The 20,484-nt window shown below is 47.4% G+C and overlaps 1 protein-coding gene across 2 annotated transcripts in view; it reads right to left on the bottom strand.

The window, feature by feature from the left end:
* Window positions 1-20,484, bottom strand: part of ABAT (4-aminobutyrate aminotransferase) — a 114,083-nt gene that overhangs the window by 9,422 nt on the left and 84,177 nt on the right. For both annotated transcript variants that reach the window (XM_078344616.1, XM_002755878.7), the window contains exons 7-13: window positions 12,043-12,123; window positions 11,360-11,452; window positions 9,430-9,492; window positions 4,438-4,501; window positions 3,739-3,887; window positions 2,425-2,562; window positions 254-421 (exon numbers count right to left, since the gene is read on the bottom strand). In XM_078344616.1, the coding sequence (XP_078200742.1) occupies window positions 254-421; window positions 2,425-2,562; window positions 3,739-3,887; window positions 4,438-4,501; window positions 9,430-9,492; window positions 11,360-11,452; window positions 12,043-12,123 (756 nt within the window). The remainder of the gene's footprint in view (window positions 1-253; window positions 422-2,424; window positions 2,563-3,738; window positions 3,888-4,437; window positions 4,502-9,429; window positions 9,493-11,359; window positions 11,453-12,042; window positions 12,124-20,484) is intronic.

The raw sequence follows: 20,484 nt of genomic DNA, 5'->3' as shown, positions 1-20,484 counted from the left end.
TTAACGATATTCCTGTGTGTGCACACAGAGAGAAATCAGGAGAAGGCTGACAGTGGACCGTTCCAGAGTTGGCCTTGCGGAGAGAGCTGGGAGGGCACACCACAGCTAACTGCATTGATAATAACTGGGTCTTAGAAAACCTGTGACCCAGTAGGTGCCTACCCAGTCCCTTGATGGTGAGAAAGGAACAGACAGGAGAAGGGGACACTCCCCTCTTTGCCCTGGATATAGAGGAAGGCTGGCTCCGACTTACAGCATTGGGCCTGAACTCCTCCTTGTGGAAGAAGCCCCCAGTCATCATCTTCTTGCTGAAGGTCATCACATCTGCTGGGTCATCCAAGCCCCAGTGCTCATGGGCCCAGAACTTGCCCGTGCAGCCTCCTCCGGTCTGGACCTCATCCACCAAGAAGGCACAGCCGTGCTGGCCAGAGAAGAGAGAGGAGGGAGAAATAAACACCGGTGGGAGGCCAGAAACTCATAACTCCCCGCAGCCAACCAACTGCCAAACCCCCAGGTACACACACATCATGCTTGTTTTCTGAACAGCAAACCAGCCCCATGTGTTTGAGCTGTGTATAACAAAACTAATCAAAACACTTAAGCTGAGTGGCTCCTACCAGAGCTGTATCTGAATTTGGCTCCTACCAGAGCTGTATCTGAATGTTTCCTAAAACTGCTGAGCTGGAACAAAAAAACCCAGAACATCAAATACTCCCTGCACCGACACAGAAAAGCGTGTCCTCTGGCTTCAGTCTTGGGTCTCAACCCTGTCAGAAGGAGCTGCGTCCAACAGTGAGGCCTTGGATGTGCTTCCCAGACTTCAGCTGCTGTGTTCTGCTTATCGCCAGGGCTATTTCTAACTCAGCGTCTGTGTTAAGTCAACTCACATCTTAGAACTTTTATAAATGAACTTATCGGTTTGATTGCCAGTTACATATCCACAACACATTAAAACAAACACACAATGTAAAGAGAGGAAATCAGTATGTCAACGAGATACCTGGACTTCTGTGTTTATTGCAACACTATTCATAATAGCCAAGATACAGAATCAATCTAACTGTCCATCAACAGATGAATGGATAAAGTAAATATGGTACAGATACACTATCGGCCAGGCACAATAGCTCACGCTGTTATTCCAGCACTTTGGGAGGCTGAGGCGGGCAGATCACCTGAGGGCGGGAGTTTGAGACCAGCCTGGCCAACAAGGCGAAACCCCGTCTCTATTAAAAATGCAAAAATTAGCCGGGTGTCATGGCATGCACCTGTAATCAGCTACTCGAGAGGCTGAGGCAGGAGAATCGGTTGGATCCAGGAGGCGGAGGTTGCCGTGAGCCAAGATGGTGCCACTGCACTCTAGCCTGGCAACAGAGTGAAACTGTCTCAAAAAAAAAAAAAAAGAAAGAAAAAGAAAAAGAGAATGTGGTACATATACACAAGGGAATACTGCTCAGCCTAAAAAGATTGAAATTATGTCATTAGCAATGATGTGGGTGGAACTACCCATTATGTTAAATAACATAAGCCAAACATTGCAAGACAAATGTTGCATGTTCTCACTCATGTGGGAACTAAAAACATTGCCCTTATAAAGAAAGAGAGTAGAATGAATGATATCAGAGCCTGCAAGGCTAATGGGGAGGTGGAGATAAATAGGGCTTGGTTAATGGATACAAAAGTACAGTTAGATAGAAGAACTAAGATCTCCTGTCTAGTAGCACAATAGGGTGATTATAGTTAATCATCCATTGTATATTTCAAAATAACTAGGAGTGGATTTAGGATGTTCCCAATACAAAGAGATGATGAATGTTTGAGGTGATGGATATCCAATTACCCACATTTGATCATGATGCAGTGCATGCTTTTATCAAAATATCACATGACCCCATAAACATGTACAACAATTATGTATTAATAAAGATTTTTAAAAAAGATTTTAAGGCCGGGTGTGGTATCTCATGCCTGTAATCCCAGCATTTTGGGAGGCTGAGGTGGGCAGATCACCTGATGTCAGGAGTTCTAAACCAGCCCGGCCAACATGGTGGAACTCTGTCACTACTAGTAATATACAAATTAGCTGGGTGTGGTGGCACCCTCTGTAGTCCCAGCTACTTGGGAGGCTGAGGCAGGAGAATCGCTTGAACCTGGGAGGTGGAGGTTGTAGTGAGCTGAGACTGTGCCACTGCATGCCAGTCTGGGCAACAGAGTGAGACTCTGTCTCAAATAAAAAATGTTTTAGGGAAGAATCTTCCATCCTTCCCCCAACCCCAACTTCTCCACCCATGATGCTGATAGACAGCCTCCGCAAGTCTGGAAGTTGACAGGGACTCCAAAGCAGAGACACTGCTAGCCCTTTACTCTGGGAACTCAACCCAGAAAGCCCTGTGGCTCCATCCAACCTCGACCCTGTCCACTGACCTTCCTGGCGATGTCTCTCAGCTTCCGAAAGAAGTCATCGGACGCGTGGTTGTCTCCACCCTCGGACTGGATGGGTTCCACAATGATCCCGGCCACTGTCTTCTTCTTTTTCCGATATTTCACAATCAGATCCTCCACCTGGATCCCAAAGGGGAAAGTGACCACCGCTGGCAGAGGCTTGTGACCAGTATCTGTGGGTGAGAATCTAGGGTTCCATGAGCCCCATGCAATTTTATTGGAAATGTGTTTGTGTACATCTCCAAGACCAGTGAGGCCTCTGGTGGAAGCCTCCTGTGTGGATGGGAGTGTATCCTACTTGAGATTGGTGCTAGCACCTGGGTGGATACACCCTAATAACCTGGGGCAAGTTATTTTGCCTTCGGAAGCCTCACTTTCCTGATGTGTCCTATGGGCATACTGACAGACTCCACCTGCCAGGGTCACGGAGAGGACGGAATGAGAAAATGCAGCACAAGGAGCTGACTGCTGGGCTAGATGTTTTAGCTGTGGTTCTGCCTGTTTTACACGGAACATGCACCTGTCACTTAACCTTGTTGTGTGGGAAGTAGCTATAACACGGGTATATTGAGAGAAATAAAGGTGAGAACATACACACAGATACACACACACACACACAAGAGAAAATACAGCACAGTGTCTGTCACACAGAAAGTGGTGGCTGCTATTAAGATTAGCAAGTCTATATTATCATTGTGTGTGTGTGTGTGTGTGTGTGTATATATATATATATATATATATATATATTTTTTTTTTTTTTTTGAAATAGAGTCTCTGTTGCCCAGGCTGGAGTGCAGTAGCTTAATAGCTCAGTTCATTGCAACCTTCGCCTCCTGGGTTCACGCGATTCTTGTGCCTCAGACAACAGAGTAGCTGGGATTATAGGTGTGCGTTACCATGCCAAACTAATTTTTGTATTTTTAGTAGAGATGGCTTTCACCATGTTAGCCAGGCTGGACTTAAACTCCTGACCCCATATTTTTTCAACGAATCTATTGTCTCTTATTTTAGAGTCACCGATGCTTGTTCCCCAAGAAACTTAAGTGATACAGAAATTGGTATCAGAGTTGAGTGATGGGTGCTGTGACATACACAGCGGTCTCACGACCTCTCCCAATATGGAAGATTTGGGATGCAAGGCCTCTGTGTCCCTACGTCCCTCTGGGGGAGCACTACACGGATCCCCAGATAAACCCTGTAAACCCTTCATCTCTTTCTCTTCTCCTGGGCCACATCTTGGGGCGGCGAGAGCAATGGGACTCGTGTTGAGGGAGGACCCGAGGGTACAAGCATTACCTCTTCCAGACAGCGGGCCTCCTCCTGTTGATTCTCTTTCTCAAACTCTTCCAGAGGGTAACTCAGCCGTGGGAACGGTGCGATGGGCCAGTCAAAGGAAGGGATGTCGATCTTGTGAATGGCTTTGGAGTGTGTGGTTGCTAAGCAACCTGAGTTCAGCAAAACAGAAAAGCAGACGCTTGGCTTGGGGAACGCTTTTTATCTTTGCAAAGGAGATGATGGGCATTTCAGCATGAGGCTGTCAACGGGCAGGGAGGCCTGTTGCCTGGTTCTTTTTAGCATTTAATTTTTAATTTTTCTGGGTGCACAGTAGGTGTAAATACTTGGGGAGTGCATGAGATGTTTTGATATTGAACCCCAGTTCTCATCCTGGAGCTGAAGGGGAACTTGTGAACCCTTAATCGGCACGCGTGCATGGGTACGTGTTTGCATCGTGATTAATCACAGATGCAGCCCAGGCTTTGAAGATGGAGTCAAGAGTTCAAATCCTGGCTCCGTCACTGAATAGTCTTGGAAATTCTTCCTCTTCTTGAACCCGGATTTCCACATCTGCAAAGCAGGAATAATAATCCCCACTCTGCAGGGGACTGTGTGGAATAGGGAGGACAATATGTGTAAACTGCCAATGTCAGCCGCCGCAATAGCTGCCGTTATGATCATGCTAAACGCCACCTTGGGAGCGCACTGGTCCCACCTTACCCATGGTCCTCCCGTGGAATGCGCCCATGAAGGAGAGGATGCTGTAGTCGGGGCACCCAGGGGCCTAGAACCAAGACATATCAGTCGTTAGTCACAGTGATGATGGGGGAACTGTATTGTTGCCCCTGTAAGCCCAGAGGGACACAGAAATCTATCAGAAGAACCAGGAATCCTTCTCCGGCAGAAGTTACACATGAAACCATTGGGTCTATATCAAAGACACGCATGTTTTGTTTTGCATACATACTTAATTTTTTTTTTAAGTTGCAAAATTTAGGCTGGGCATGTTGGCTTATGCCTGTAATCCCAGCACTTTGAGAGGCCATGGTGGGCAGATCACCTGAGGTAAGGCATTTGAGATCAGCCTGGCCAACATAGTGAAACCACACCTCTACTAAAAATATAAAAATTAGCCAGGCATGGTGGCACATGCCTGTAATCCCAGTTACTCGGGAGGCTGAGGCAGAATCACTGGAAACTGGGAGGTGGAGTTTGCAGTGAGCTGAGTTTGTGCCACTGCACTCCAGCCTGACTCTGTCTCAAAAAAAAAGTTACAAAAGTTAAAATCAAGAAATTTCAGGCTGGATCACGAGGACAAGAGATCAAGACCATCCTGCCCAACATGATGAAACCCCGTCTCTACTAAAAATAGAAAAATTAGCTGGATGTGGTGGCACATGCCTGTAATTCCAGCTACTTGGGAGGCTGAGGCAGGAGAATTGCTTGAACCTGGGACGCAGAGGTTGCAGTGAGCTGAGTTAGCGCCGCTGCACTCCACCCTGGGCAACAAGAATGAGACTCTGTCTCAAAAACAAGTTGCAAAATTTAAAATAGAGAAATTTCACATAAATACCTGAACTTTTGGCTTCTCACCAGAACTGCACCCTTTGGACCCATTTTCCTTCTGCGGCAGCCATAGGTGGCCAAGCAGCACCTACTGCCCACCTTCCTCCAGCTGCTGGGGACTCCTGGGTTTTCAGCCCCTGTTCTACAGGCTTTCAACTTCCTCCCCACCTCCTGGCTTCTTACTACTCAGGCCTCTGCAGGTCTCAGGCGGTCAGGTGTTGATGGGTGCACACCTGCTTCCCAGGGTAACCTGAGGCAAGGGGCTGGGCCAGGCACCCTGCAGGAAATGCTCCAGGCCTTTGGAAGAGGTCTGCGGTGCTAGAAAGCAGGCAAGGGGAGGGCCCCACGGGGTGCTTGCCCATGTCAGCTGTACCTCGGATTCAGGAGGGGTGCATGGATGCCCTGTCCCTTCCCAGCCCCAAGCAAATGGCACAGCTGCCACTCCTCACATTGTTTTCTGACTCTTTGCTCAGCAAGGAAATCCAAACATGTTTCCAGCTGACTCAGGCAGAACTGCTGGAGGTGCCTCAGAGGCAACTGTGGGGAACCCCGAGTCTCTGTGAGGTTGGCATTTTCTCAGGCTGGCTGAGCACCAATTCCCTGAGACCTCTGGGAAAAACCCTAAGACCTCCTCCTACAAATTCCAGAAACCATCTTATCATTTTGTTGCTTTTTTGAGATGGAGTCTCACTCTGTCACCCAGGCTGGAGTACAGTGGTACGATCTTGGCCCAGTGCAACCTCTGCTATCCTTGATTCAAGTGATTCTCCTGCCTCAGCCTCCCAAGTAGCGGGGATTACAGGCAACCACCACCACTCCTGGCTAATTTTTGTATTTTTAGTAGAGTCATGGTTTTGCCATGTTGGTCAGGCTGGTCTTGAACTTCTGACCTCAGATGATCCACCCACCTTGGCCTCCCAAAGTGCTGGGATCACAGGCATGAGCCACAGCACCCGGCCTCTTGTCATTTTTTTTGCCTCCTGATTGGATGTGTAATTAATATATACACATCATTTTACATATTTGCATTCAGCCACAAATGATGAGGAATGAGATCCAAAAATGTCAATGGTCTATAATGCCCACGGATAGCAAGTAAGCAAAGCAGAGTTAGAGAAAGCGGTAGGAGGCCGGGCATGGTGGCTCACACCTCTAATCTCAACACATTGGGAAGCTGAGGTGGGAGAATCACTTGAGCTCAGAAGTTCAAGACCAGCCTGGGCAACACAGTTAGACTCTGCCTCTACAAAAAAAAAAAATAATAATAATTAGCTGGGTGTGGTGGCATGTGCCTGTAGCCTCAGGTACTCAGGAGGCTGAGGCAGGAGGATTGCTTGAACCTTGGAGGTTGAAGCTTCATTGAACCACAATTGCACCACAGCACTCCAGCCTGGGGAACAGAGTGAGACCCTGTCTCAGGAAAGAATGAGAGAGAGAGAGAGAGAGAGAGAGAGAGAGAGAGAGAGAGAGAGAGAGAGGATAAGGTTCATAAAAAAAAGGGCCAGGAAAAAAAACCAAGAACTTTTTTTAATGTAAGTTTATTTGAATATGGAGAAAGGTGTAGGTACATTTGCTAGCAAGAGGTGTGGTTAGGAAAAAATACATATTATGAAAGCATTTATGGCCGGGTGCAGTGGCTGTAGTCCCGGCTACTCGGGAGGCTGAGGCAGGAGAATTGCTTGAACCTGGAAGGCGGAGGTTGCAGTGAGCTGAGATCACGAAACCCTGTCTCTACTAAAAGTACAAAAAATTAGCTGGGCATGGTGGCACATGCCTGTAATCCTAGCACTTTGGGAGGCCGAGGCGGGTGGATCATGAGGTCAAGAGATCAAGACCATCCTGGTCAACATGGTGAAACCCTGTCTCTACTAAAAATAAAAAAAATTAGCTGGGCACGGTGGTGCGTGCCTGTAATCCCAGCTACTCAGGAGGCTGAGGCAGGAGAATTGCCTGAACCCAGGAGGCAGAGGTTGCGGTGAGCCAAGATCGCGCCATTGCACTCCAGCCTGGGTAACAAGAGCAAAACTCCGTCTCAAAAAAAAAAAAAGAAAGCATTTAAAAAAATCAACAACCCTGCCTCACCACCCAGAGGCAAGCTATTATAAACATTTTGGCAGGATTCCAGCTAGTATTTTCCTATATATTTATTTACCTGTTTGAGAGCACAATGACCATACGATCTACATTCTAGTTTTCTAAAATAGAGCAAACACGTCCAGGCCAAAAGAAACCCTAAGTAACTATTTTTGCTGCAGAATATTGGAATGTTAGCAGAGGGTAATTAAGTTCAGTGGCTCCTATTTTTTTTTTTTTTTTAAATTAAAAAGAAAACTTTTTGAGTCAGGGTCTCACTTTGTTGCCCAGGCTGGTCTTGAACTCCTGGGCTCAAGCAATCCTCCTGCCTCGGCCTTCCAAAGTGCTGGGACTACAGGCATGAGCCACTATGCCCGGCCTTGTTTTGTTTTGTTTTTGTTTGTAGATGATCATAAAACAGTATATATATATATATATATTTTTTTAAAGCAGCAGATGCTTCTGTCTAAATCTTAATGGGACCTCATACATAACACAGAGGAGGCCAGGCCTGTTCTGCTTGAAGCTGGGTAGGGAGCTTGGAGTCCCACCTGCCTGGTTTTCCCTGTGGCCCCTAACCACCTCTGATACCCAGCAGTGGCCTCTTTGGTTCCACTTTGAACCCCTAATTTAATTAATCTTTCCCCCAGTACTGGTGATTTCTAGTCTTTTCTGGTTATTATTACTATAAACACCAGTGGGGTGAATACTTGTGCGTATACATTCCTGCTGACAATTTGGATTATTCTAGAGAATACGTTTACGGCCTTATTCAGGCAGTTGTCCTAAGAAAGTAGTGAAGCATGGTCAGGGAGATCTCCACTCGGCCTTTTTTTTTTGAAACAGGGTCTCATTCTGTCATCCAAGCTGGAGAACAGTGGCTCAATCTCTGCTCACTGTAACCTCCGGCTCCTGGGTTCAAGTGATTCTCCTGCCTCAGCCTTCCAAGTATCTGGGACCACAGGGCTGGGCCATCACAACTGGCTAATTTTTATATTTTTAGTAGAGACAGGGTTTCACCACATTGGCCTGGCTGATCTCAAACTCCTGACCTCAAATGGTCCGCCTGCTGTGGCCTCTCAAAGTGCTGGGATTATAGGTGTGAGCCACCGTGCCTGGCCTCCGTCAGCCTTGATACCCTGGGAACGGACTGGAAACTGGGAACGCCTGAGGAGCCCTTCCTTTTTTCTTGTTGTTGTTTTGAGATGGAGTCTCGCTCTGTCAGCCAGGCTGGAGTGTAATGGTGTGATTTGGCTCACTGCAACTTCTGCCTCCCCATTCAAGCGATTCTCTTGCCTCAGCCTCCCGAGCGGCTGGGATTATAAGCCCTTGTCACCACGCCTGGATAATTTTTGTATTTTTATTTATTTTAATTATTTTATTTTATTTTTTTGAGACGGAGTTTCGCTCTTGTTACCCAGGCTGGAGTGCAATGGAGTGATCTCGGCTCACCGCAACCTCCGCCTCCTGGGTTCAGGCAATTCTGCCTCAGCCTCCTGAGTAGCTGGGATTACAGGCACGCGCCACCGTGCCCAGCTAATTTTTTGTATTTTTAGTAGAGATGGGGTTTCACCATGTTGGCCAAGCTGGTCTGGAACTCCTGACCTCAGGTGATCCTTCCGCCTTGGCCTCCCAAAGTGCTGGGATTACAGGCATGAGACACAGCAGCTGGCCTTTTGTTTTCATTTGTTTGTTTTGAGAGGACTCTCACTTTGTTGCCCAGATTTGAGTGTAGTGGTGCAATCTCAGCTCACTGCAACCTCCACCTCCTGGGTTCAACAGATTCTCCTACCTTAGCCTCCTGAGTAGCTAGGATTACATGCATGCACCATCAAGGCTGGCTAATTTTTGTCTGTTTAGTAGAGATGGGGTTTCACCATGTTGGCCAGGCTGGTCTCAAACTCCTGACCTCAGGTGATTCACCCTCCTTGGCCTCCCAAAGTGCTGGGATCACAGGCATGAACCACTGTGCCCAGCCTGGCCCTTCCTAATTGAGAAGGACAGTGCCAGCCAGCCCGTAACAGCCCGAGGGATGCTGTGCAGCTTCCCCAGATATATACCAGCTGCACTCACCTGGTTAATCATGCATGTCTCCAGTTCCTCCTGGGAGAAGCCTGTCTGCCCTCTTTCCTTGCTCTAAAAAAAAGTAGAACAGAACATAATTTCAGAGAGGCTCTAGGGTAGTCGGGGCTTCAACTTTCCAACCAAACCGATATTCAGTCTAGACAAGTAGAAAGTGCTTTTTCAGTTGATCTCAGGTATTAATTGTTACAGGTCTGTACTGAAACACGAGGCTATTAACTGTGCTTGCAACAAAAGAAACAAAGGCACAGAATGCATTATGCACCATCAGCAACAATGAAGATCTGTTGGATTAAGATTTGCCGAGATCGTATACATATTGCCAGGAAGAACGGAGGCCAGGTGTGCTGGCTCAAATCTGTAATCCTAGTACTATAGGTGGCTAAGACAGGGGATTGCTGGAGACCCAGAGTTTGAGACCACACTGGGCAACAAAGTGGGACTCTGTCTCTGCAATTTAAAATATTTAAATAAAATAAAATAGAGTAGTCACACTACATAGTTGTTTCTTTTTCTAAATTGTACTTTAGGCTCTGGGGTACATGCAGATCATGCAGTATTGCTGCATAGGTGCACACATGGCAATGTGATTTGCTGCCTCCATCCCCCCGTCACCTACATCTGGCACTTCTCCCCATGTTATCCCTTCCGACCTCGCTACCCACCCAGCTGTCCTTCCCTTGGCACCCCCCAACAGATGCCAGTGTGTGATGCTCCCCTCCCCGTGTCCATGTGTTCTCATTGTTCAACACCAGCCTATGAGTGAGAACATGTGTTTGATTTTCTGTTCTTGTGTCAGTTTGCTGAGAATGATGGTTTCCAGATTCATCCATGTCCCTACAAAGGACTCAAACTCAAACCATTTTTATGGCTGCATAGTATTCCATGGTGTATATGTACCACATTTTCCTTGTCCAGTCTATTGTCGATGGGCATTTGGGTTGGTTCCAGGTCTCTGTTATTGTAGACAGTGCTGCAGTGAACATATGTGTGCATGTGTCTTTATAATAGAATATAATCCTTTGGATATATGCCCAGTAATGTGATAGCTGGGTCAAATGGAATTTCTGTTTCTAGGTCCTTGAAGAATTGTCATACTGTCTTCCACAATGGTTGAACTAATTTACTCTCCCAACAGTGTAAAAGTGTTCACACCATGGAATATTATGCAGCCATCAAAAACGATGAGTTCATGTCCTTTGTAGGGACATGGAAAAGTGTTCCTATTTTTCCACATCCTCTCCAGCATCTGTTGTCTCCAGATTTTTAAATGATCACCATTCTAACTGGCATGAGGTGGTATCTCAGTGTGGTTTTGATTTGCATTTCTCTAATGACCAGTGATGATGAGCATTTTTTCATATGTTTGTTGGCCTCATGTATGTCTTCTTTTGAAAAGTGTCTATTTATATCCTTCGCCCATTTTTGGATGGGTTTGTTTGTTTTTTTTCTTGTAAATCTGTTTTAATTCTTTGTAGATTCAGGGTATTAGCCCTCTCCTGCCTCAGCCTCCCAAGTAGGTGGGACTACAGGTGCATGCCACCAGGCCCGGCTAATTTTTTATATTCTTAGTAGAGACTATGAATAGTTTCACTATGTTAGCCAGGATGGTCTCAATCTCCTGACCTTGTGATCCGCCTGCCTTAGCCTCCCAAAGTGTTGGGATTACAGGTGTGAGCCACTGTGCTCAGCCCTCACTGCATAATTTTGATGCTGGAGCCTCAGCCCTTTGCACCATGCTCCACTGGGCTGTCTGGAAAGTGCCATCCAGCAGTGGCCCTCCCTGGATTTTAACCCTGGTACTGATGTCTAACACTCCAGTCAATTGGAATGAACAGTCAGACAAGGGGTGAGAGTATGGCTGGGTGCTGGGGAGGCCGTGCGTGTGTGTGTGTGCGCGCGCGCATGCGCCAAAGCTCACCCGGTACCACATGAAGATGGTCTTGAAGGCATTTTCATTGGAGCAGGAGCCGCAGGCCATGGTGATGAGCTGGGACATCCCTTTGGGAGCCACCTGCAGGGAGCGAAACAGCCATGAGCCCAGGCTTATCGTGATTCCTACACTCCTGCTTCCCCTGGCTGGGGCTGAATCTTCACAGGGCCATGCTGGGGACGGAGGGAACCAGGGCTGTCCTGGAAGCTGCTGGACTGGAAGGATGGACTCAGGCCTTTCCAGGAGTGGAGGAGAAGCCCAGGGAGGCCCTGAGGCTGGTGGAGAGAAAAGAAGGGTGGCAAAGCCCACTGTGTCCCTCCTGACACACCTGACGACGCCTAAGACACCTACATGTTCCAGACGGGATGCTGAGGTTCCCAATAATTTTAATTGTTTGTAACAACTAAAACCAAGAAGCGGGGTCAGGACTGAAGGACATATGCAAAACTCCTATCTGCGGTACATATTCATTTTCCCAGCTCCCTTTGTCCTGCGCAAAGAATCCCTTCTGTTCTTTAAAAGAGAAATTGAAAATACTCTGCATGGAAGAATGGGTGCGGAGAGAAGGATTTCCGTACAACGCCTTATTCTTCAGGGTTTGCATCTCCATTCTTCCCTTTCTCTGCCACTACCACGTCTGAAGACCATGGGACTGCCACTCCAGAACTCACTGAGAGCAAGGACTCCTGGAGCTTATCCACAAAGTTCTCCGGAGGCAGGATCCCCAGGGCAGGTCTGTTGACGAACGTGGTCTGCAGAAGGCCAAGAAACAAACAGTGACTTCTGGGGGCCTGACCCAGCTCCCTGCCCACAAGCAGCACTTTTCCTCGCCCCTGTGTTCAAAAAGCCTCCAATGGGGTTGCAGGACAGTGATGTTCTGTCAGTGTGGGGCATGGCAGGTTTCCTTAACCTTTTAGAGAAATCCACAAGGATTGCTGTGGATGTTTTATAAAAGGGTCAATTTCCTGGTTGCAATATTGCACTGTTGTTATGTAGGATGCTACTGCCGCTGGGGAAAACCGAGCAAAGCGTGCTTGGGGCTCTTTGTACTGGTTTCTGCAACTTCCTGTGAAACTTTTTCTTTATATGTTTAACCATCAGAGTGACTGAAAAACAGGCCAGACGCAGTGCCTCACACCTGTAATCCTAGTATTTTGGGAGGCTGAGGTGGGTGGATTGCTTGAGGCCAGGAGTTCAAGACCAGCCTGGCCAACACAGTGAAACCTTATCTCTACTAAGAATACAAACATTAGCTGGACCTGGTAGTGGGTGCCTGTAATCCCAGCTACTCAGGCTGAGACAGGAGAATCACTTGAACCTGGGAGGCAGAGGTTGCAGTGAGCTGAGATTGTACCATTATACTCCAGCCTGGGCAACAAGAGATAAACTCAGCCTCAAAAAAAAAAAAAAGGCTAAAAAACAAAAATGGACAATAACAAGTACTATCATGGATGTAGAGCAACTAGAGTCCTTGTTCCCAGCTGGTGAGAAGGTAAACTGGTGCAGCTGCTTTGGAAAGAAGTTCAGCAGTTCCTTCCTCCCTCCCTTCCTCTCTCTCCCTCCCCCACCCTTTTTTAATGAGACAGGGTCTCATTTTGTCACCCAGGCTGGAGTGCAGTGGCATATTCTCAGTTCACTGCAACCTCTGCTTCCTGGATTCAAGTGACTCTTGTGCCTCAGCCTTCCGAGTAGCTGGGACTACAGGCGCACAACACCATGCCCAGCTATTTTTTGTATTTGTATTAGAGACAGATTTTCACCATGTTGGCCGGGCTGGTCTTGAACTCCTGACTTCAAGCGATTCACCTGCCTTGGTCTCCTACAGTGCTGTGATTACAGGCATGAGCCACTGTGCCCGGCCAGAATTTCCTTCCTTTTTAAGGCTGAATACTATTCCACTGTATGAACAGACCACACTGTGTTCATCCGTCCATCGACGGACAATGAGGTTGCTTCTAACTGTTGGCCACTGTGAATCACGTGGCTGTGGACAGGGGTGTGCAAATGTGTCTGGATTTTGATGGTGACTAATGCCTATGCATTTGTCCAAACCTACAGAACTGTGTACTAAGAAGGGGGAATTTTACTGCGTACAAATGGTGCCCTAATTTTTAAAAAATAAAGAAGAAAAAAGGCAGAGGCAGCTCTAAAATTTCTAAGCAGTATGGGGGTCGCCCAGGAAATGAGTGTGGTGACTGAGATGAAGTGTTTGTGTAAGGGGAAGGCCAGCCTTGCCCTGTGGCTGCAGAGCAAAAATGCAGCCAGAGGGAGCTCCTGCCACCAAATTCCAATATATATATATATATATATACACACACACACACATATTTAGTTAAAGATGGAGTCTTGTCATCTTGCCCAGGCTGGTCTTGAACTCGTGGACTCAAGCAATTCTCCTCCCAAAGTGCTGGCATTACAGGTGTGAGCCACTGTGCCTGACTGACAAATGCAGATTGTAGTGCACACTAACCTGAAAATCTTGGCCAAATATATCTCAAAATTACCCCTGGCCAAGGGACAGGACACACTCCTGCAGATGCGTTCTTGAAGAAAACCCTTCACCTGGATCTGAAACAAAGGCATGGTTCTAGGTGGCTCAGCCTCATGAGTAGCTGAGATTACAGGCGTGCACCACCATGCCCAGATTTTTAGATTTTTTTTTTTTGTAGAAACGAGGTCTCAGCATGTTGCCCATGCTGGTTTCAAACTCCTGAGCTCGTGGTCCTCCCATCTTGGCCTCCCAAGGTGGTGGGATTACAGGCACAAGCTACCTTGCCCTGTCTTCTTATCCTTATAATAGCCTTGTCACCCTTTACTGATCAGAACAAGCTATCATTCTGGAGGATACAGCTGTGTTAGATTTAGTAGCAAATATGTTAAAGCCAGTGAATGCAGAATAGTTCAGCTCTTCAAGAAACAGAGGGGGAGGCTGCAGGGGGGTCGCCCTTGGGACCCCAGGAGGGAGATGAGTCAGGCCACAGTGGAGACTGGGAAGACACAGGGAGGAGTCTACACTAGGGATAAACAGTGGGTTAACAAGGAAGTGGATTTGGGTTATAAAAAGGGATTGTGGTCAGGCATGGTGGCTCACGCCTGAAATCCCAACACTTTGGGAGGCTGAGTGGGTGGAGAACTTGAGGTCAGGAGTCCAAAACCAGCCTTACCTATATGGTGAAACCTCGTCTCTACTAAAAATACAAAAACAAAACAAAAAACAGCCAGGAGTGGTGGCACGTGCCTGTAATCTCAGCTACTCAGGAGGCTGAGGTAGGAGAATTGCTTGAACTTGGGAGATGGAGGTTGCGCTGGGCTGAAATTGTACCACTGCACTCCAGTGTGGGCGACAGAGCAAGACTCCATCTGAAAAAAAAAGGGATTGTACTAAATGCACTGTGGCATCCTGGACTGAATCCTAGAACAACAGAAATAAGCACACGAGTGGAAAACCTGAAGAAATATGAATAAAGTCTGCAATGTGTCAGGTATCAATGTTAATTTGTACAAACTGTTTTGACAAATGTACCTGGTGAAGTAAGATGTTAAAGTTAGAGGGAGCTGGGGAAAGGTGGATGTGAACTGTCTTTACAGCTTGTCAGTACATCTAAAATTATTCTAAAATAAAATATTCCAGTTATAAAAATGGCTGCGTACAGCAGCTCATGCCTGTAATCTCAGCACTTTGGGAGATTGAGGTGGAAGGATCTGGAAGCTTTTAAACTCAGTTGCCAAAAAATGGAAACAAACCAAACCTTTCTCCACTGGGAAAAGGATAAGGCAGCCTGGATAACAAGGTAAGGTCCCATCTCTACACGAAATACAAAAACTTTAGCCAGGTGTGGTGTCATGGGCCTGTAGTCCCGGCTAGTAGGGAGGCTGAGCTGGGAGGATTGCTTGAGCCCTGGGAGGTCAAGGCTGCATGAGCCATGATTGTGCCAATGTACTCTAGCCTGAGTGACATGGTGAGGTGAGGCTGTCTAAAAAATAATAATAATAATAATAAAGAAAATAAAAATGGGAGGATTATGCCGGGATTTGGGGACTCTTGGGCACAATCGCAGTGCAAATCCAAATAGCAGCATCACTGTAGAGGACGAGACGCAAGGGCAGAGGGGTCCCCAGAGATGATTCTCCCAGTGGCTTTCGGACTTGGCTTGAGCTGCTAGAAACTGACAGATTCCTGCATCTTGCTTTTTCTGCTTTGCAATCACTCAGTGTGGTCTCGGATAAACAGTGAGGGAAGTTAGCCCTCCTCATATAGAGTTGGGGAAATCGAGGACCAGAGAGTTCAAGCAACTTGCCCCAAGTCACACAGCCAAGAAGAGGCAGAACCACAACTTAAATCTAGGTTTGCTGACTACAGATGCCATTCTCTGTCAGATATTCTAGGCAGCCTCCACCTGAAGATGTTCATGCTTGGCACAGCCCAGAGACCTTGGCTTGCCTTGAAAGGGCTTTTTTTTCTTTTTTTTTGAAACAGAGTCTTACTCTGTCTCCCAGGTTGTTGGCATGCAGTAGCATGATATCAGCTTACTGCAGCCTTGACCTCCCAGGCTAAAGCGATCCTCCCACCTCAGCCTCCCAAATAACTGGGACTACAGGCATGCCCCACCACATCCAGATAATTTTTTTGTATTTTTTATAGAGATGGGGTTTCACCATTTTTTCCCAGGCTGGTCTCAAACTCTTGGACTCAAGTGATCTGCCTGCCTCAGCCTCCCAAAGTGCTGGGATTACAAGGGTGAGCCACTGTGCCCAACCTTGGAGGGGACTTTGAGGAGCATTTCCTTCTGGCTCTGACCTGTCAGTGGGGTTCCTAAAAAATCACATCATGAGATTAGGGTAGAAGCAGACTGGCCCTCACTGGCAGCAGGGAAGTGGCTCCCAGAAGGGGACAGCGGGGCTGGCTGGCAGCTTGACAGCCTATCTGGGTCTAGAACAATGTGGGGGTGATGTTCTTGTTCAAGAGAGCGTGACAGTAAGAACAGAAGTTATCTGGGACATCGGGTATCAGGATCAGATGAGGACAGGTTTCTAAATCCTTGCAGTCAGCTCAGCAGTCTTAGGGCGCAGCAAGAAGAGAATCAGCTTTGGCTTTAGTGGCTGTGCAACCTTGGGCAACTCACTTAACCTCTCTGAGCTTTGGGTTTCTCATCTGCCAAACTGGAGACACTCACTAGGTGCCTTAAGGAACCAGTGAGATGATATGGCACACAGAGGATGCAGGAGTTCAGTCTCGAAGGAAGAGTCATGCAGAGAGAAAGGCCCAGAGGTCACAGGATGGCAGGTGTCTTACTTGGTCAGGCCTGCTGTGTTATGTGCATTTGCTGCAATGTGACTGCACATGCAATCTTCATGATTATTTTATAACTTGCAGGCAATGTAATGAGATGGTCCTGGTGACATAAGAAACAGTAACTGGAGGTTGGGCACTGTGGCTCACGCCTCCAATCCTAGTCACTTAGGAGGCTGAGGTGAAAGGATCTCATGAGTCTAGGAGTTTGAGGCTGCAGTGAGCCATGAGCAAGCCACTCCACTCCGGCCTGGGTGACAGAGGGAGACCCTGCTAGAAGGAAGAAGAAGAAGAAAGAAGAAAGAAGAAAGAAGAAGGAGGAGGAGGAGGAGGAGGAGAAGAGGAGGAGGAGGAAGGAAAAAGGAGAAGGAGAAAGAAAAAGGAAGAAAGAAGAAGAAAAAAGCAGTGGCTCACATCTGTAGTCCTAGCACTTTGGGAGGCTGAGGTGGGCAGATCATGAGGTCAGGAGTTCGAGACCAGCCTGATCAACATGGTGAAACCCTGTCTCTACTAAAAGTACAAAAATTAGCCGGGTGTGGTGGTGCACACCTGTAATCCCAGCTACTCAAGAGGCTGAGGCAGAGGAATCACTTGAATCCAGGAGGCGGAGGTTGCGGTGAGCCAAGATTGCGCCATTGTGCTACAGCCTGGGCAACGAGAGTGAAACCCTGTCTTAAAAAACATATCATAATTGGAACCCAGATATTAGATCCAGGGGACATGGTTTCATTTTTAGGAAGTCACATGAAATAATTTTATGGCAGAGTTTCAGGTTTTGGTTTGGGGTGCAAAAGGGTTGATAAACCCCTTTTCAAGGCTTTGTGACCTGGCAGGAACCTGCCCTGTACAGTTTGAATACCATTGCTATCACCTGAGTTATCTCCAGTCAAAAACTTGGAAGATCCAAGATGTCAGCCAAAGGCGCCCAGCCTGCTGCCCTGGGTGTGTCCTGCTAAAAACCTTTCAGCCCCTGGAGGTCAGCTACCACATCTCTCAGACTGCATCAGGGTGCTCATTTCATTAAGACTCAAACTCAGTTCCTCTGAAGAACAACTCAGCACAGACTAGGATGGAGACCATGGATTCACCTTCAAATCCCAGCACTGAAAACAGTGCGTGGCACCTTGAAGCATTCAGTCAATAACCAATGAATGAACAAATGTCAAGCAATAAGGCTAAAGAAGAAAGGGGGAGGCAGTTCTCCAAGGGCTTGGTATTTGAGGTAGAGGAGATCAGGACACACCCCGAAGGCAGTGAGTACCGGGGAAGGGTTCCACGCATGGTGCAGTTTGGAGGATGGTTTGGAGGAGGTGAGAAGGGAAGCGGGAGGGATCGATGGGGAGAGGTTGCTGATAGAAATCCATGTGGGAGATGTGAGGGTTAGGACCAGTCCCCGACTAGATGAGAGGTAAGAGAGAGGTGAAAGGTGAGGGGGATAGGGAAAGTCGGGGAAATTCCTGGCAGGGACAGGGTAGTACTATTCCCTGAAATCAGAATCCCTGGGCCTTTGTTTTTTGAAATATGTTTTTGTTTTGTTTTGTTTTAGAGGCAAGGTCTTGCTCTGTTGTCCAGGCTAGAGTGCAGCGGTGAGACTCCAGTTCACTGCAGCTTTACGTTCCTGGGCTCAAGTGCTCCTCCCACCTCAGCCTCCTGAGTAGCTGGGACTACAGGTATGCACCATCACGCCTGGCTAATTTTTTCAGAAACAGTTTTCCTAGAGACCAGGCTGGTCTCCAACTCTTGCCCTTAAGGATCTGCCTCAGCCTCCCAGAGTGCTGAGATTACAGGCATGAGCCACCACACCCAGCTGGAATCTCTGGGTCATGACGTCACAGGTTGTTGGGGACGATTCTGCCTCCGGAGGCGGTTGACACTGCAAATGTGTCTGACATGTTTGTTGACACATTCTTTTTTAAGCACCAACTGCCAAGGCATCTGGGATCTGCACAAAATTTCAAAACAAAGCCAGGCTCTGGATGTAAACACACCGAAGTGGGCCTCATCAGATACCTTCAGGAGGACAACCGTCCCCTCTACAGCAGCCCCTAAACCTGTCAACTAATTAAAGGCAAGAGTGTCCCTGGCCCCTCCCAGGCAGGGCACGCCCACACAGAAAGAAGGAAATGTGGTTCTTTCCTATTAGCTCAAATCTGTTCATTTAAAGGGAAGAACGTTTTAGGGCTAGGGATCCCATTTCTGATCTTTGCTCCTTCTGCCTTTAGATTTCTTTTTGGGATCAAGTTCCTTGTCATGTGTGGATAAGTATGTCACTCTCTGAGTCAAAGAAAAACCCTCCAGTGATGACTGGAACTCTTGGCAGCTGTGGGAGTGGAGTTGGTAGCTGCACATGGCCAGCAGTTCCATTCCGAGCTTCACAGCTAACAAAAACACACACGTGTACAGCAAAAGACGCACACTCGACCACCCACTGCAGCGGTCTTCATAAGAGCCTTGAACTGAAGCTATCCAAATACCCATGGACAGACAGTAAGATCGCAGGATATCCACAGAGGGGAACGCTCTAAAGCTGTGAGGATAGACCGTCTGTGATTACATGCACCAGGAGCAATCACCCAGACATAATTTTGAATGAAATAAGCCAGAGAAAGTCAAGATACACACTGCAAAGCTCAACTTATGTGGTGATAAAGAACTGGAGAAATACAACTGGGCATGGTAGCTCATGCCTGTAATCCCAGGACTTTGAGAGACGAAGGCAAGAGGATCACTTGAACCCAGGAGCTGGAGATCAGTCTGGGCAACATGGTGAAACCCCATCTCCTACCAAAACAAAACAAAAAAACCCAAAAAAATTAGCCAGACATGGTGGTGGGTATCTGTAGTCCCAGCTACTCAGGAGGCTGAGGTGGGAGGATTGCTTGAGTCCAGGAGGGTGAGGTTGCAGTGAGCCATGATTGTACCACTGCACTCCAGACTGGGCAGCAGAGCAAGATTCTGTCTCAAGAAAGACAAATAAACAAAACAGGAGAAATGCAGCAGTCTGTTAAAAGTAAGGGGAGTGGTCTACTTAGTTTAGCTGGAAGGAATAATAACTGAGTGGGGACATGTTCTGATTTCCCATTACAATTTGTGCATTCTCAAAGGGAGTGAAAAAAATCCTACTCTGTTCCATATAAAGCACGGACATAAATATAACACACAGATACACTCCATATGTACTGCATTTATGTATTACAATTTCAGGATGGGGAACAATTAGGAAAATACGGTCTAAAAATGCTCCTTAAGGGGATGTTTCCAATGTGAAATGCTGACTGACATGGGAATACTAACTGCAGTGCATTTAGGCCCTATGCATGTCTGCATGGGGTTACACTGTTTTTGTTTGTTTGTTTTGAGATGGAGTCTCCCTCTGTCACCCAGGCTGGAGTGCAGTGGCACCATCTCAGCTCACTGCAACCTCCTCCTCTTCGGTTCAAGCGGTTCTCCTGCCTCAGCCTCCCAAGTGGCTGGGATTTACAGGCTCGCACCACACTTGGCTAATTTGGTATTTTTAATAGAGATGGGGTTTCACCATGCTGGCCAGGTTGGTCTTGAACTCCTGAGCTCAAGTGTGCCTGCCTCAACCTCCTAAAGTGCTGGGATTACAGGCATGAGCCACCGCACCCTGCCAGATACTTTAGTATAAATGTGCAATGGCTTTCTATCTCTCTCAGGAGAGAGACGGAAGTCTTCTATTGCAGAGGTTCTCACCTGGGGTGACTATGTCCACCAGGGGACATCTGGCCATGTCTGAAGACATTTCTGGTTGTGACAACCTCAGGAGGGAGGTGCTCCTGGCATTTAGTGGGTAGAGGCCAGG

The sequence above is a fragment of the Callithrix jacchus genome, chromosome 12, assembly GCF_049354715.1.
Source record: "Callithrix jacchus isolate 240 chromosome 12, calJac240_pri, whole genome shotgun sequence".
Classification (NCBI taxonomy): domain Eukaryota; kingdom Metazoa; phylum Chordata; class Mammalia; order Primates; family Cebidae; genus Callithrix; species Callithrix jacchus.
Note: the sequence above shows the minus strand (reverse complement) of the source record. Positions and strands in the feature narration are given on the sequence as shown.